Below are 11,755 nucleotides of genomic sequence, written 5' to 3'. Positions count from 1 at the left end.
GAATATTATTTCCATTTGCCACAACATAGCCTACCTCTGCGAAAGTGGTTTTTCAGCTCTTGTCCATATCAAAACGAAGGCAAGAAACCGAGGAAAAGTTGAAGATGATATGAGATTGGCGTTATCAAGCACTCAACCACTAATTTCGAAGTTGGCCAAGCAGTTGCAGAGTCAACCGTCGCATTAAAAATTGTGACATTCACCAGTTCTTTGAAATTAAATGTTATTGAAATGTATTTTTGTGCTAATTTGTATATCTATAGAAAACGTAGCAGGAAGGCGGTCGCAGGCTGGATTAAACACCTAAAAGGGTCCATGAACCACAAAAGGTTGAGAAACACTGATCTAGTGGGTTAAGATTGACACAACTTATTAAACTTTTCTCAAGGCTTTCAAAGCAGGACGATGGACACAAAAGAAACATTGTTGTTGCTTCTTAACAATAAAACAATTAGTCGGTGGGACATTCGCAGACCATCAATCACATATGAAAATAATACTGACACAACTCACAAAACCAGTCTTACTTACGTTAATTCAACGAAGGAAGACAGTGAATTAATGTAAATGAGACGAGTTTGGTTAGCATGGATTGTTAGCTAACCAGGGAAGGTAGCCAAACATACCAGACAGGGTCAGGCGTTTAGTCAAAAGCATGGTGATTGGGATGGGTGGATCTGGCTTCTGAACGCTATACTCAGAACTGCTGAAAGAATCAAGACCCAGTTTCCGCATGTTGAAGAACACTGTGCGTTGCAATAATGTAAGAAATTGCAATTTTACTATCGATACAATGCTAAGAAATCCGCATGTGTGAACTAAACGGAAAAGCGGTGATTTAACGGCGAAAATAAAACAAACAAAAATACAGACACACAATTATTGCACAAATGCAACTTATTTAACTAAAAAAGTCCTACTTACTTTGTTTCAACGTTTGACGATGTTGAAACAATGAAAACTGATAGTCTTTGCTCACTGAGACTTTTAGAACAGTAACTACAATCCAGCCAGAAAAAGTTGCATTTTTACAGTCTTGCAACATTGAAGCAATGCAAAAAGCGACTTTTGTTGGATGGGCAATTGCACTTGAATGTTGCGGCATGACAAACTTGGTAAGGACGTCCCAGACGGCAAATTAACCGTTTTTTTTTCAAAAGATGAACAATTCTGATGTTTGGTTGCGTTACGATTACTTGAAGGTGGACTCAACCACCAATAAAATGCGTACAAGACTGACAAAACAAACTTCAACTGTCCGCAAATTGCAAAATTTTCACACATTCCAATACGAAATAGTAACTAACACATAATCGTAGAAATAAACTGTCTACAGGTACCCAGTTAGCAAAGTCATTCTTTTCTTCATTAATGCGACGTCTGCAAGAATCAATGCAAGATGAAGGAATTTCCTGGTTATGACCCTACTTGTAGTTTTGACTTATGCCAAGATTATGATTACAAATTTTGAAACAAAAAAATAAAACTCGTTGTATTTGGCAATTTCATCCGTTACATAACCTAACTTTTGCAGTAAAAAGATAATTCTATTAACATATTGCAACACACAAGCCGAAAAGATTTGAATGAACTTTTGCCTGTTTACTCTTTTATTTCACTCAACGCTTTCGAAACCGGACTGCTTTCGCTTTCACGCATTATTAGATGACTATCCCGCTGAACACTTTCACAGAAATTGCTTTGTCAGGATCCCCTGCAAATCCTCTGGCACGTTGGCGACTATTGTCTTGATTTGTGAGTTCAAGCGCTCCACAGTGTTAGCGGGAACGTCAAGTTTATGTTTGTTGACAAGACCAATGTTCTTACGCAACTTAAGCAGCATGTCCACTATCTCAACCTCTTGCTTGCCGCGACACCACTTGGACAAGTCCTGATGGTAAAGAGAAAGTGGTAAAAAGAGTGTTGATGTGATTGTTTGGATGGTTTTGTGAAGGGTAAAAGTACAGTAAAGAAGCTTACACAATAATAGACATGAAATGTATTTGTGGAACAGCGGCTGTTCGCTTCTGGCACCCACAACAAAGCACGAGAGAATGACGTTAAAAATTGTCACTGTTTACCACATACTTTTGTGTCACTGGCAACTACCACATGATGATTATAACATTCCAGGTACAAGCGAAATTGTTACTTGAAATAGCTGCTGTAAAGTTAACTTCACAATCTTCGTTTCTTAAACACCACGACTTCAAATCAATGCACAGAACACCGATTCTCTTTGCTGAGCAACAAGTGTCAATCCATTTTAAAAAGGTTCAGTTGCAAAGGCGCTGTTAATAAACATATGCTTGGTGAACTAAAACGCTGGTAATTTAAGGATGGAATCTCTCACACAATTAGTAAAATATTTACCATGTCGCAAGTGGTGAGCAAATGGAGAGACATGACTTTCGCCTTCATTTCTTTCCTCCTTCTTCGGAGCCAATGCTCGAAGTTTGCACTGAATAGGAAACGTTGATAGAGACCGGTCCAGTCTCCCTTCGTGCCAGAAGTCAACTGCGGTCCGTTGTTTTCCACCGTTTCCATGAAATCGTGAGGACGGAACGGCTTCAAGGGAGGAGGTGCCTGAATAATAGGTGCACCAGGTTTAACAGGGTACGACTCGCTAAAAACTAGAAATAATTCTTTTGTGAAAATTAATTATTTTTGCATTAATTTAACGTGTGCAAACGTCTACACACAACTTTTCCAGCTGGGAGATAAGAAACAGGTGTACCGTAGTTCAAATCATCATAGGAAAAATTAAACAAAAACTATTCAAGGCTATTAAGTTTCATGTTTTCCGCTAAAAAATGCAATTTAAAAACATTGAATACGAGCTGAAATATTGTCCCAGACCGCAAAATCAGTCATTTTTAAATTGATTCAACGTCTGCAGAAGTTGAATTAATGTGAAAATGATGGATTTTGTTGTCTGGCGTATTATGTCCATTAAGTCGAGAAACGGATCGCTTTTCAGCGACACCAAGCTTTTCATGGACAGTAAGTGGACACACAGAATCATTGAATCTAGTTTCGATTCCAGGCATTCATGGCACGGATTCTTCTGATCTCAGACAGCAAATCAGTCTTTGTTTTTCATTGATTCCACGTCGACGTTAAATCAATGTAAAAAAAACACAGTACTTTTTTTGGTTTGGTTCTTTTAACGTCTGTTTAGTGTTTAGCGTCAAACATCTAACCAATGCAAAAAGCATTGATTTGCGCTCAGAACGAGTGAAAGCACCATAATCAACAAACCAGTATCCAGCCGTTTTTGCATCGTTTCAACGCCAAATGACAAAACAAAATGGAGAAAACTATGTGTAAACAAGGCAACTTTTGCTTGCCGAAAATGAAGCCATCCCAAAAGGTAAAATTAATGTTGATACAACGTTATTGTAATAATGTAATATTGCAACAACAGTTACTTAGGCGCAGAGACGGCATGACACTCGGCGGCGATAATTGCGACAAGTTAGTATAATTTCTAAAATCACATGTTTGATACGACTAAACTTTTATATTTGTAACGATATTTGTAAACTCGTTTTGCAGTTGGAAACTCACTGATTTTTTTTATCAGCGTTCCTGCTTACCTACAAGAGAGCTTGCATCTTTTAATAATCTTACCCGAATCCAACGTTTGAGAACGTTAAAACATAATTTTCTAACCGAAACATCATTCATAAACAATGCAGGAAACGACAGACAACTTTTCAACCTTTCGCGGTGATTACGTCACCAGACAAGCATTGAGACAAACCGAAGCAGAAAAGATGCTAATTGTACGTAAATTCCAACGTTTGGCTACTTTGAAACAATGTAAAGAAAATAGTTGCGGTTTCAGTCACACTATCGCACGCACACAGTTACTTTCTCTCAACAAGCAAAAGTTGCCATTTTTGCAAGTAAAAATGGCTATTTTTGCTGGTTGAGTTGTCCACTTGTTTAAGCGACTGTTTTTTTGTTTTGTTTACACTGTTTCCACATAAAAATACGATCCCTGAATACGATACAAACACAAAGTGCTCTTAATCGCCACTTTACGATAAACAGTTAAAAGTTATTGATTTTCACATCGATTGAGCTCGCAAACGATACTTCACTGCTCAACAAGATCAATTATCTTTGCCTTGCTGAAAAAGATTACAATTTGTCAGCCTCGACTTACTTTTAAAGGTGATATCGACTTTTGTAGAGGCATTAAACTGGCAAGGTATCTTTCCAAAGGAATTACAAAGCTTTGCGTAAGCTCAAGGAAATGGCGTTTGATAAGAGCTGTCTGTTCCTTCCCCCCGCTTTTTCCTATCAAACCCTATTAAGAAAAACAAACAATTCAGTAAAGTTAAAATACATTTATAAGACTTCTAAAAAATGACCAGTTTAGTTTTCTTTTCAATTTAAAGAGTCACAGCTCTACTGACCTTGGTAAAAGTCTTCAAGAATTTTCCATCCTTTTTTAAAAATGGCTTGTGTTTGGTATAAACGCCGGACTTTTGGTCCAACGTTTTTAGCTTCGAAGTCTTTTTCACTTTAGAATCGTTCGAAAAGAGAGAAGGATTTGAACCAAAGTTTGCTTGACTCATAGACCCAACCCTTACAACATGGGGCCAATGCTGAAAGGTTTTGGCAAAAAAGGGGTTTGTCACACCCAGCATGACATTGGGCCTAAAAATATATTTATTTACTTTAGTTTTATGCTAAGGCAACGTTCATTAGTGTAAAGATGTAATAGCATCAGGAAATCTAGAAGTGGTTAGTTGTTTCTCAGCCTTTCACATACCACCGTTACATCACGACTTTAGAAAATAAACGACAAACCATTACAAATGAAAAGAAGCAGACTGTGAAAAGGGTGAATGTGTCATGTGCGGCTGTTTCAGTACAGCAGATCTCATTAGCGTTATTCTATAATTCTATTAGCATGGCTGCAGGCGCAGGGCTACTCAGTCCGAGTCGTGTGCTAATAGTTAGAAGACAGGATTGCCAAATATCCAATTATCCATGTACAATTGTACATGTACTCTAACACTCGTACAAGAAGTAGTAACTCACGGCTCTTTTGCTTTGGAAGTATATTCTTTGAACTCACTGTCATGAATAGTAAAATATGGTCGAAAATCGCAATGATATCTGAAAAAGCATGTTTATTTATAATGTGAATACTGTCTGAACCCAATAAGAAAACCGTGCGTGTTGTCTTGATGACAAATATATTGACCAACACTGTATAATCATCGTCCATAATTTGTAGTATATAACTTGTTTAATAGAGTGCTTGCAACATTCATGCGTGATGAGTAACGTTGTTATTAATTTAATGATGTGTATTGCAGAACAGGTACTTAACCCACGCAAGACTTGTGATGGATATGCCACGCAAGCAACTGTTCATTGTATAAAGAGCAGCAACGTTACAAGAGAATGCAAATGATAAATATCATTGCCGAAAAGTGAGTCATCGAAAAAGAGCGTTTTCTTGCAAATTGTTTCAACAATTCAAGACCTAAGTTAAAAACTACATGCAGTCAATCTACAACTTCTTATTTTGAGTTAATGCAAAAATCGTTTATTTTAATTGTGGTAGTTGAGTAAAAGTTTATTCTTAAACTGATTGATCTAGTCCGGAATGGCCCGTTTCGGTGAGTCCGATCCCTTAACGGGGGATTTTTTCAATTTTTTTTCTTTTAAATTATCGGGTACCATAGCCTAATTATCATTGCCGTTTTAGGGTTAGGGGTTAGAGGTTAGGAACTCACCGAATCAGACTCACCGAATCGGACTCGCCGAATAGTAGCAGACCCGATCTAGTCATGCACCAAGCCGAACAATATCGTTGAATACAAAGTTAGTTTATTGCGAAACTTAAACCTTCCCTTTTTCAAAAAGTCTAGTTACAATTTAAGTAGTTCTACTGAAATCTTCACATCGTTTAAAAAAAAACTCGTTTGTGACTTAAAACGTTGGCCTTTAGTCGATACCAGGGGGTAGTATAGAATGGAGCCTATCTTTCATATTTTGTTGAAGATAGCCTTTTTTGTCTTTTTGTTACAATATGAAGTCAAAATGTGAAATTTCTTGAATGTGTTCGAAGTTCGAACACTGGTTAAGCGTAAGTTTGCGCAGCTTGCATTTTTTGCGCTTTAAGACTAAATGTATTGAAGATAAATAAAGATTTAAAAAAGTTTAGTTCCATTCACCAGAATGCCATGACCGTAACATAGATATAATTAACGTACCTTAATGGAGTGATACAAGACACTAGAGCAAGGACAGTGGACGCACAGATAGTAGGTGAAGTAGCCATGACAACAAGAGGTTCGCCAAGAAGCACGAGCTCCCAGAGCAGCTGGATGTGAGGAATGACGTCACGAAAACTTTCATACAAGTCCACTTCATTAATTGAAGATAGCGTATACGGAAGAAGAGATTTTATCTGCAACAAACAGTCGATGTTCAAGCTCATCATTGAAGGTCAGCAACCAATTTAATTTGGTCCGTTTAAAATTGAAATAGGACCATGTCTGACGTGTAACGGTTTTCAACGGTGAAGCAGACTATACATTACCAACGATAAATTATTACATAATATAAAAACAGTTTGACCAACTGTACGTATTTTGTACAGTTTATGCACATATATTTTTGTCAAGATTATTATTGAAACTGCTTTCAACTAATTAAAGGTAACTATTGTTTTTCATAGACACTTTTGTAGTCCAGTGACGAGGCAATGTATGAAACGTAAATCCAATAGTTGCTTTTGTGTTTGCGTGTTGTTAGGAAGTCAGTGCACTCTTTTACATTGATCAGAGGTTTACACGTTCAGCTACATGTTCGTTCTCCAATTACAAAATATAGAAAGTGTAACATTCCTTTAAGGACATTCCCTGAAGTGTAACATTCCCAAAAGATGCCCCTCCAGCGAATAATTATTTGTTGAGCCTGGGGTTGTGCTGCTAAATTATACTGTGTGTAAGAAATAATCGACAGCAAAGTGCGTGACCACATGACCAAGATACAAAAAAAAAACTAAGTACAAATGTGCCATAAATTGAATACTGGAGAAGCAATCTGATTGTCTTAATCATCAAATTGCACAAATACAGTAGTTGTTACAGTATATACCTCATCATTGCTGCCGTCCATGAGAGTGGTGCCAGGTTTATCCTGCTTTGTTGGAATACGTATGTGGAGAAGCATTCCCATTAGAGGAAGATTTAAAGTCTTTCCCGGCACAGGACTTGGCCATTCATCAATATTGTGAGAAGCTGTGAAGAAAGATTTGTCTGAGTCACTCCTGCTACATGCAAAATGTTACAGTCATCCAAACTCATTCTTTTGAAAGTGAGGTATACTTTCATTACTTTGACAATATAACAGCTAAATTTTATGTTACAAAGCATTAACAGAGCAATTTTGCCTAACTTACAAAGCTCTCATATTAAAGATCTCTCATGAATATGTTGTTTCTAGCAAATTTAAAAATAAAGTACGTACAGTCGTACACTCATAGAAAAACACAATAAATAATATAAAAAAGCAATGAGAATAATCATGATTTTTCAAACACTGTAAATAGTGTAAAATGAAATAAGATTTCATGAAATCTCTAGATTCTAGGCTTCGTTTTTATCTTAAAGAATTCTTTTCTGTAGCCTAGTCACATCATCACAATATAACTTTTCACATGTATCTACATTTACTTATGCCACAAATATAAAATACCTGCTTCTAAACATGATTCTCCATGATCAAAGTATTCAGGTGCAATAATTTCAACAAGATCTTTAAAAAAGTTGAAGTACGGTAAACTACTCAGCAAAACAACCGACTTTTGAAAATATCCTCTTTTCAGAGTCTTATCACGAACTTGACGAAAATATACATATCCATAATAATATGCTTTATCTCTCTGCAATATATATAAACGAAAATTAAATACAACTTACTGTGGCCAAAAATAGAGCTAACAAACAAACTTAACATGCATCATCAGTTCATCACTGTTACATATTTTTAAGTATGTTATATGCAGGCCTCGAAATTCGTTTTTGTTGACGGCGCACAAACGTGTCTGGTCTGAGCAGCTATCTCGGCATCTCATAAACCCTGATATGAAGACACTGCTCTGGTTGCAACAATTGGGAGATGTTACCTGAATTGCTGCCTCATAAGCAAGAAGAAGAAGCTATCTCGGCGAACAAATTAAGGTTCATGGCAGACAGGGTCTGCTACTATTCGGTGAGTCCGATTCGGTGAGTCCGATTCGGTGAGTCTGATTCGGTGAGTTCCTAACCTCTAACCCCTAACCCTAACTCCTAACCCCTAACCCTAAAACGGCAATAATAATTAGGCTACGGTACACGATAATTTTAAAAAAAAATTGAAAAAATCCCTCGTTAAGGGATCGGACTCACCGAATCGGACTCACCGAATCGGACTCACCGAAACGGGCCATTCCGTGGCAGACACACCAGTTTTAGCATCGATCGTCATGCTTAATCATTTTATCTTGATAATTCTTCGCCATTCGAGAACTATAGTTACGGTTTAGAAGGCTTTTTAAAATTTCAGCGAAGTCACTCTGAAAGGCTTTTCATCAGACTAACGACGTGCGCTTGAAGAGTCAAAGCGCCGTGTAGCTGCTAACGCTGCATAACTGATTAACTTCCACGGAACGAGGTCATGTGGCTTCTTGCGTCACAATGCTCACTGCTCAGGGCACGAGTCGCAACACTTCTACACTTACACTACCATACTATTTTCTGCTGTGCAAAGTTTCACTAGGCTTTTTTCTTTAGGTTTATTTTTGCATGTCTTGTGAGCAAAAGCGAATTTTCCCTGGGCCTTTTCGTTCTTACTGTAATACCAAAACTTAACAAATGATGCTGCATCTTGGATCTTGCTGTAATAACTCGTATAATATAATCTAATTTTGTAACCAACCTTGCCTTATCAATATTACTTGGAGATCAAAGCCAGACATTGTGACGTAAAACTTGAACTAAGTTGCGAGTGATTAGTGTAGAAGTACCGATACTCTCATTGATTCTTAGCAAAAAATTCACCTTTGTTACCCTGATTTAATGTCATCAATCGTTAAAGCAACGTAAAAATCGAAAGTTTATCTGCTTGAATGGAAGCTAAGGGATACGGTATTCACATTTTCTAGATGCACGCTAATGCGCGGGAAATTATATTCTGGCAACAATTGTTCGTGCTATGCAATGATTTGTATCGCTAGTTCTTGTGTTATTTCTCGGCGGACAAATATGACCGATCTAGAATAGATGGTACTTCTCGCGGACATCACATGCTGTGACGGCGGACATGTCCGCCGTGAATTTCGAGGCCTGGTATATGTACAATATTCAAATTATAGTCTAATATCAATTCATTTGTATTGTAAACAAAGCTTGTGATTATAGCTTTAGAAATAAAATCTGTTTGTTTATTCAATACAGTTGAAAAATTACATCTTAACTTTGAAGTGCCAGTAAAAATTTAAATTTACAAATACAGCATCATGCTTATCTTTAGTCATTCATGTATTGCAGATTACCGTATATTATATAATACTAAACAGACAAAATATTAAAAGAACATAACTTGCTTTATTGAAAATATAAAACAAATAAGTTTGTAGTTTCGATACATACAAGTAATGTTACAGGACAATCTTTAGTGCACAAATGATCAGCTTCACTTTTGTGATGATTTGACAAGATAGTTTTTCGTATTCTAAAGCAATATTGTGTATCTCCCATGCAACCAGAGTTTGAATCAGGAAAAGCAAGGTAGCAAATGTTAGCCCGTTCTGTCTGGCTCAACTCAATGTGGTTGGGATAACAAAACTGCAAAACAACAACATTGTTTCTACGCAATACCTACATTTCAAAATAAGCAAAATACACTCTCTTTCCAAAGACGCACAACTTCTATGGGTAGGCCTAGTGAAAAGCGCTTTAATCAAGTTGACATTTATTAAGCAATTACTGTTTTTAACATGTATTTGGAAATATACAAATGTCAAATGACAGAATCAGTTTATTTGTCATGTAACACAAACATAAGAATAACAAGAGGTACGGTATGCCATAAACTGTCTTGTACCATATGACGAAAAGACAGAGAAGTTTGGAAGACTATGATTGCCAACGTCTACGGTATCAGATCAAGAACATAATAATCATCATTTAGCAATAATTTAGTTTGTGAAAACAAGAAACTTTTTCAAATAATATTTAATATACCGGTAATCATTTAATCAGGTTATATTGCAAACAGTAAATGACAGTGACTGTCATGTATTGTATAGTAGCCTACTTGCTTTGTAAAACCACTTAATATTATTGTGACATGGCCATCACTTTGTCGTTGACATATATACTTAAGCTTATTGCTCAGGTTGGTTAGCTTTACCAAAATTACTCAGGACTTCAATCTTAGCCTGATAGATGTTTTCATGAAGTTAAGATATTGAAACATATACAGCATATCACTAAATGTGTCAGTGGGAAGAGGGCTCAAATTAAGCTGGTAGTGGTGACTTTCATACTCTGCTAGCCGCCAGTGCTAGGTCATATCAAAGATCTTACATAAATGGTACAGTACGCCAATTACTATTCTTGCTTAACAATCAGCATCTAGCAATTTGAACGTAGAATAACTAATAGTGTATATATTATACTTGGCTGCATCTCTATACATTTGCATCCCTTTTGAAGAACTGAAATGCAACGCATATCTGAAATGGATGCAAAGCAATGTAAAAACACACATTATTGTTTTTCTGCAGCCTGCATCCTTTAGGCTATATAATATAATCAACAAAAAGTAGTTGCTCTCTTCTGGTACACGCCATGCTATAGCCTACATCATTATTGTTATTAGTATAATACTGTATTATATATATATATATATACAGTATTAAGCATAAGCCTAATAGGCATGAGCATTTAAAAGATTTCTCACTTCCATTGCTTGGCCCAATTCAAGGTCAAACGTAACAACAGCAATGCAATGGAGCCATTCTGAAAATTGATCCCATGGTAACTTTGCATGGATTGATGAGTTAAAGTCTTCACTCTCGGATGTTTGATTCGATGACTTTGATGGATCCATGACAGTTCCCTAAACCTACAGTGCCATGAGAGTTTTCTTACAGGTGCAAAAGCTGAAATAAAATTTAAAGCATTGTCAATTCCTACAACATACCTGGGTTCATAGAGTAAAATAGATGAAGTATCATAACTCTCGGCAACAACATTTCAACAATCAAAAACTTCACTCTGCCAATCTCAGTACCGGTAATCAGCTCAAAGTATGCAAAACCGCCAGGAATAACCTTTCAAGGTTTTGTCAGTTCAAGGATAAAAATTCAAAACCAACCTACATAGGCTGAAAGCTTATTTTGTTTGTTTTATCTTTATCCTGCATTGCGGGAAAGCGGACTTGAGCGCTATGCATCGGTGTACGCCTTCCGACGTACACCTGACTCACGCTGCAGCTGACGGCAATGACTGTTTCCGGTTGTCTACTCTACTTATGACTTAAATTTGGTACTACCCATTACTCGAAATCGATCACTGGGTAGAGGCAATTATCGTAAAGTTTCTTGCCCAGAGAAACAACAGCAAGTGCGGGTGGCTGGAGTCGAACATGCAGGCTCTCGACTGCGAGCCCAACGCGCTAACCACTCGGCCATTGCTGCCCATGCTTCTTGCTCATAAGCTATTTTTAACTCATA

The 11,755-nt window shown here is 37.0% G+C and overlaps 1 protein-coding gene across 1 annotated transcript; it reads right to left on the bottom strand.

The window, feature by feature from the left end:
* Window positions 1-1,605: 1,605 nt before the first annotated feature.
* LOC145766768 (protein DENND6A-like) lies at window positions 1,606-11,130 on the bottom strand. Its single transcript, XM_082578475.1, has 10 exons — window positions 10,981-11,130; window positions 9,666-9,860; window positions 7,732-7,918; window positions 7,132-7,274; window positions 6,243-6,439; window positions 5,059-5,136; window positions 4,428-4,671; window positions 4,175-4,318; window positions 2,374-2,586; window positions 1,606-1,891 (listed from the first exon to the last, which is right to left on the bottom strand). Exons 1-10 carry the CDS (start codon window positions 11,128-11,130, stop codon window positions 1,688-1,690), a joined length of 1,755 nt encoding a protein of 584 aa, XP_082434601.1. The 3' UTR covers window positions 1,606-1,687.
* Between the last annotated feature and the right edge of the window lie 625 nt (window positions 11,131-11,755).

This window comes from Aplidium turbinatum, chromosome 3, assembly GCF_918807975.1.
Source record: "Aplidium turbinatum chromosome 3, kaAplTurb1.1, whole genome shotgun sequence".
Classification (NCBI taxonomy): domain Eukaryota; kingdom Metazoa; phylum Chordata; class Ascidiacea; order Aplousobranchia; family Polyclinidae; genus Aplidium; species Aplidium turbinatum.
Note: the sequence above shows the minus strand (reverse complement) of the source record. Positions and strands in the feature narration are given on the sequence as shown.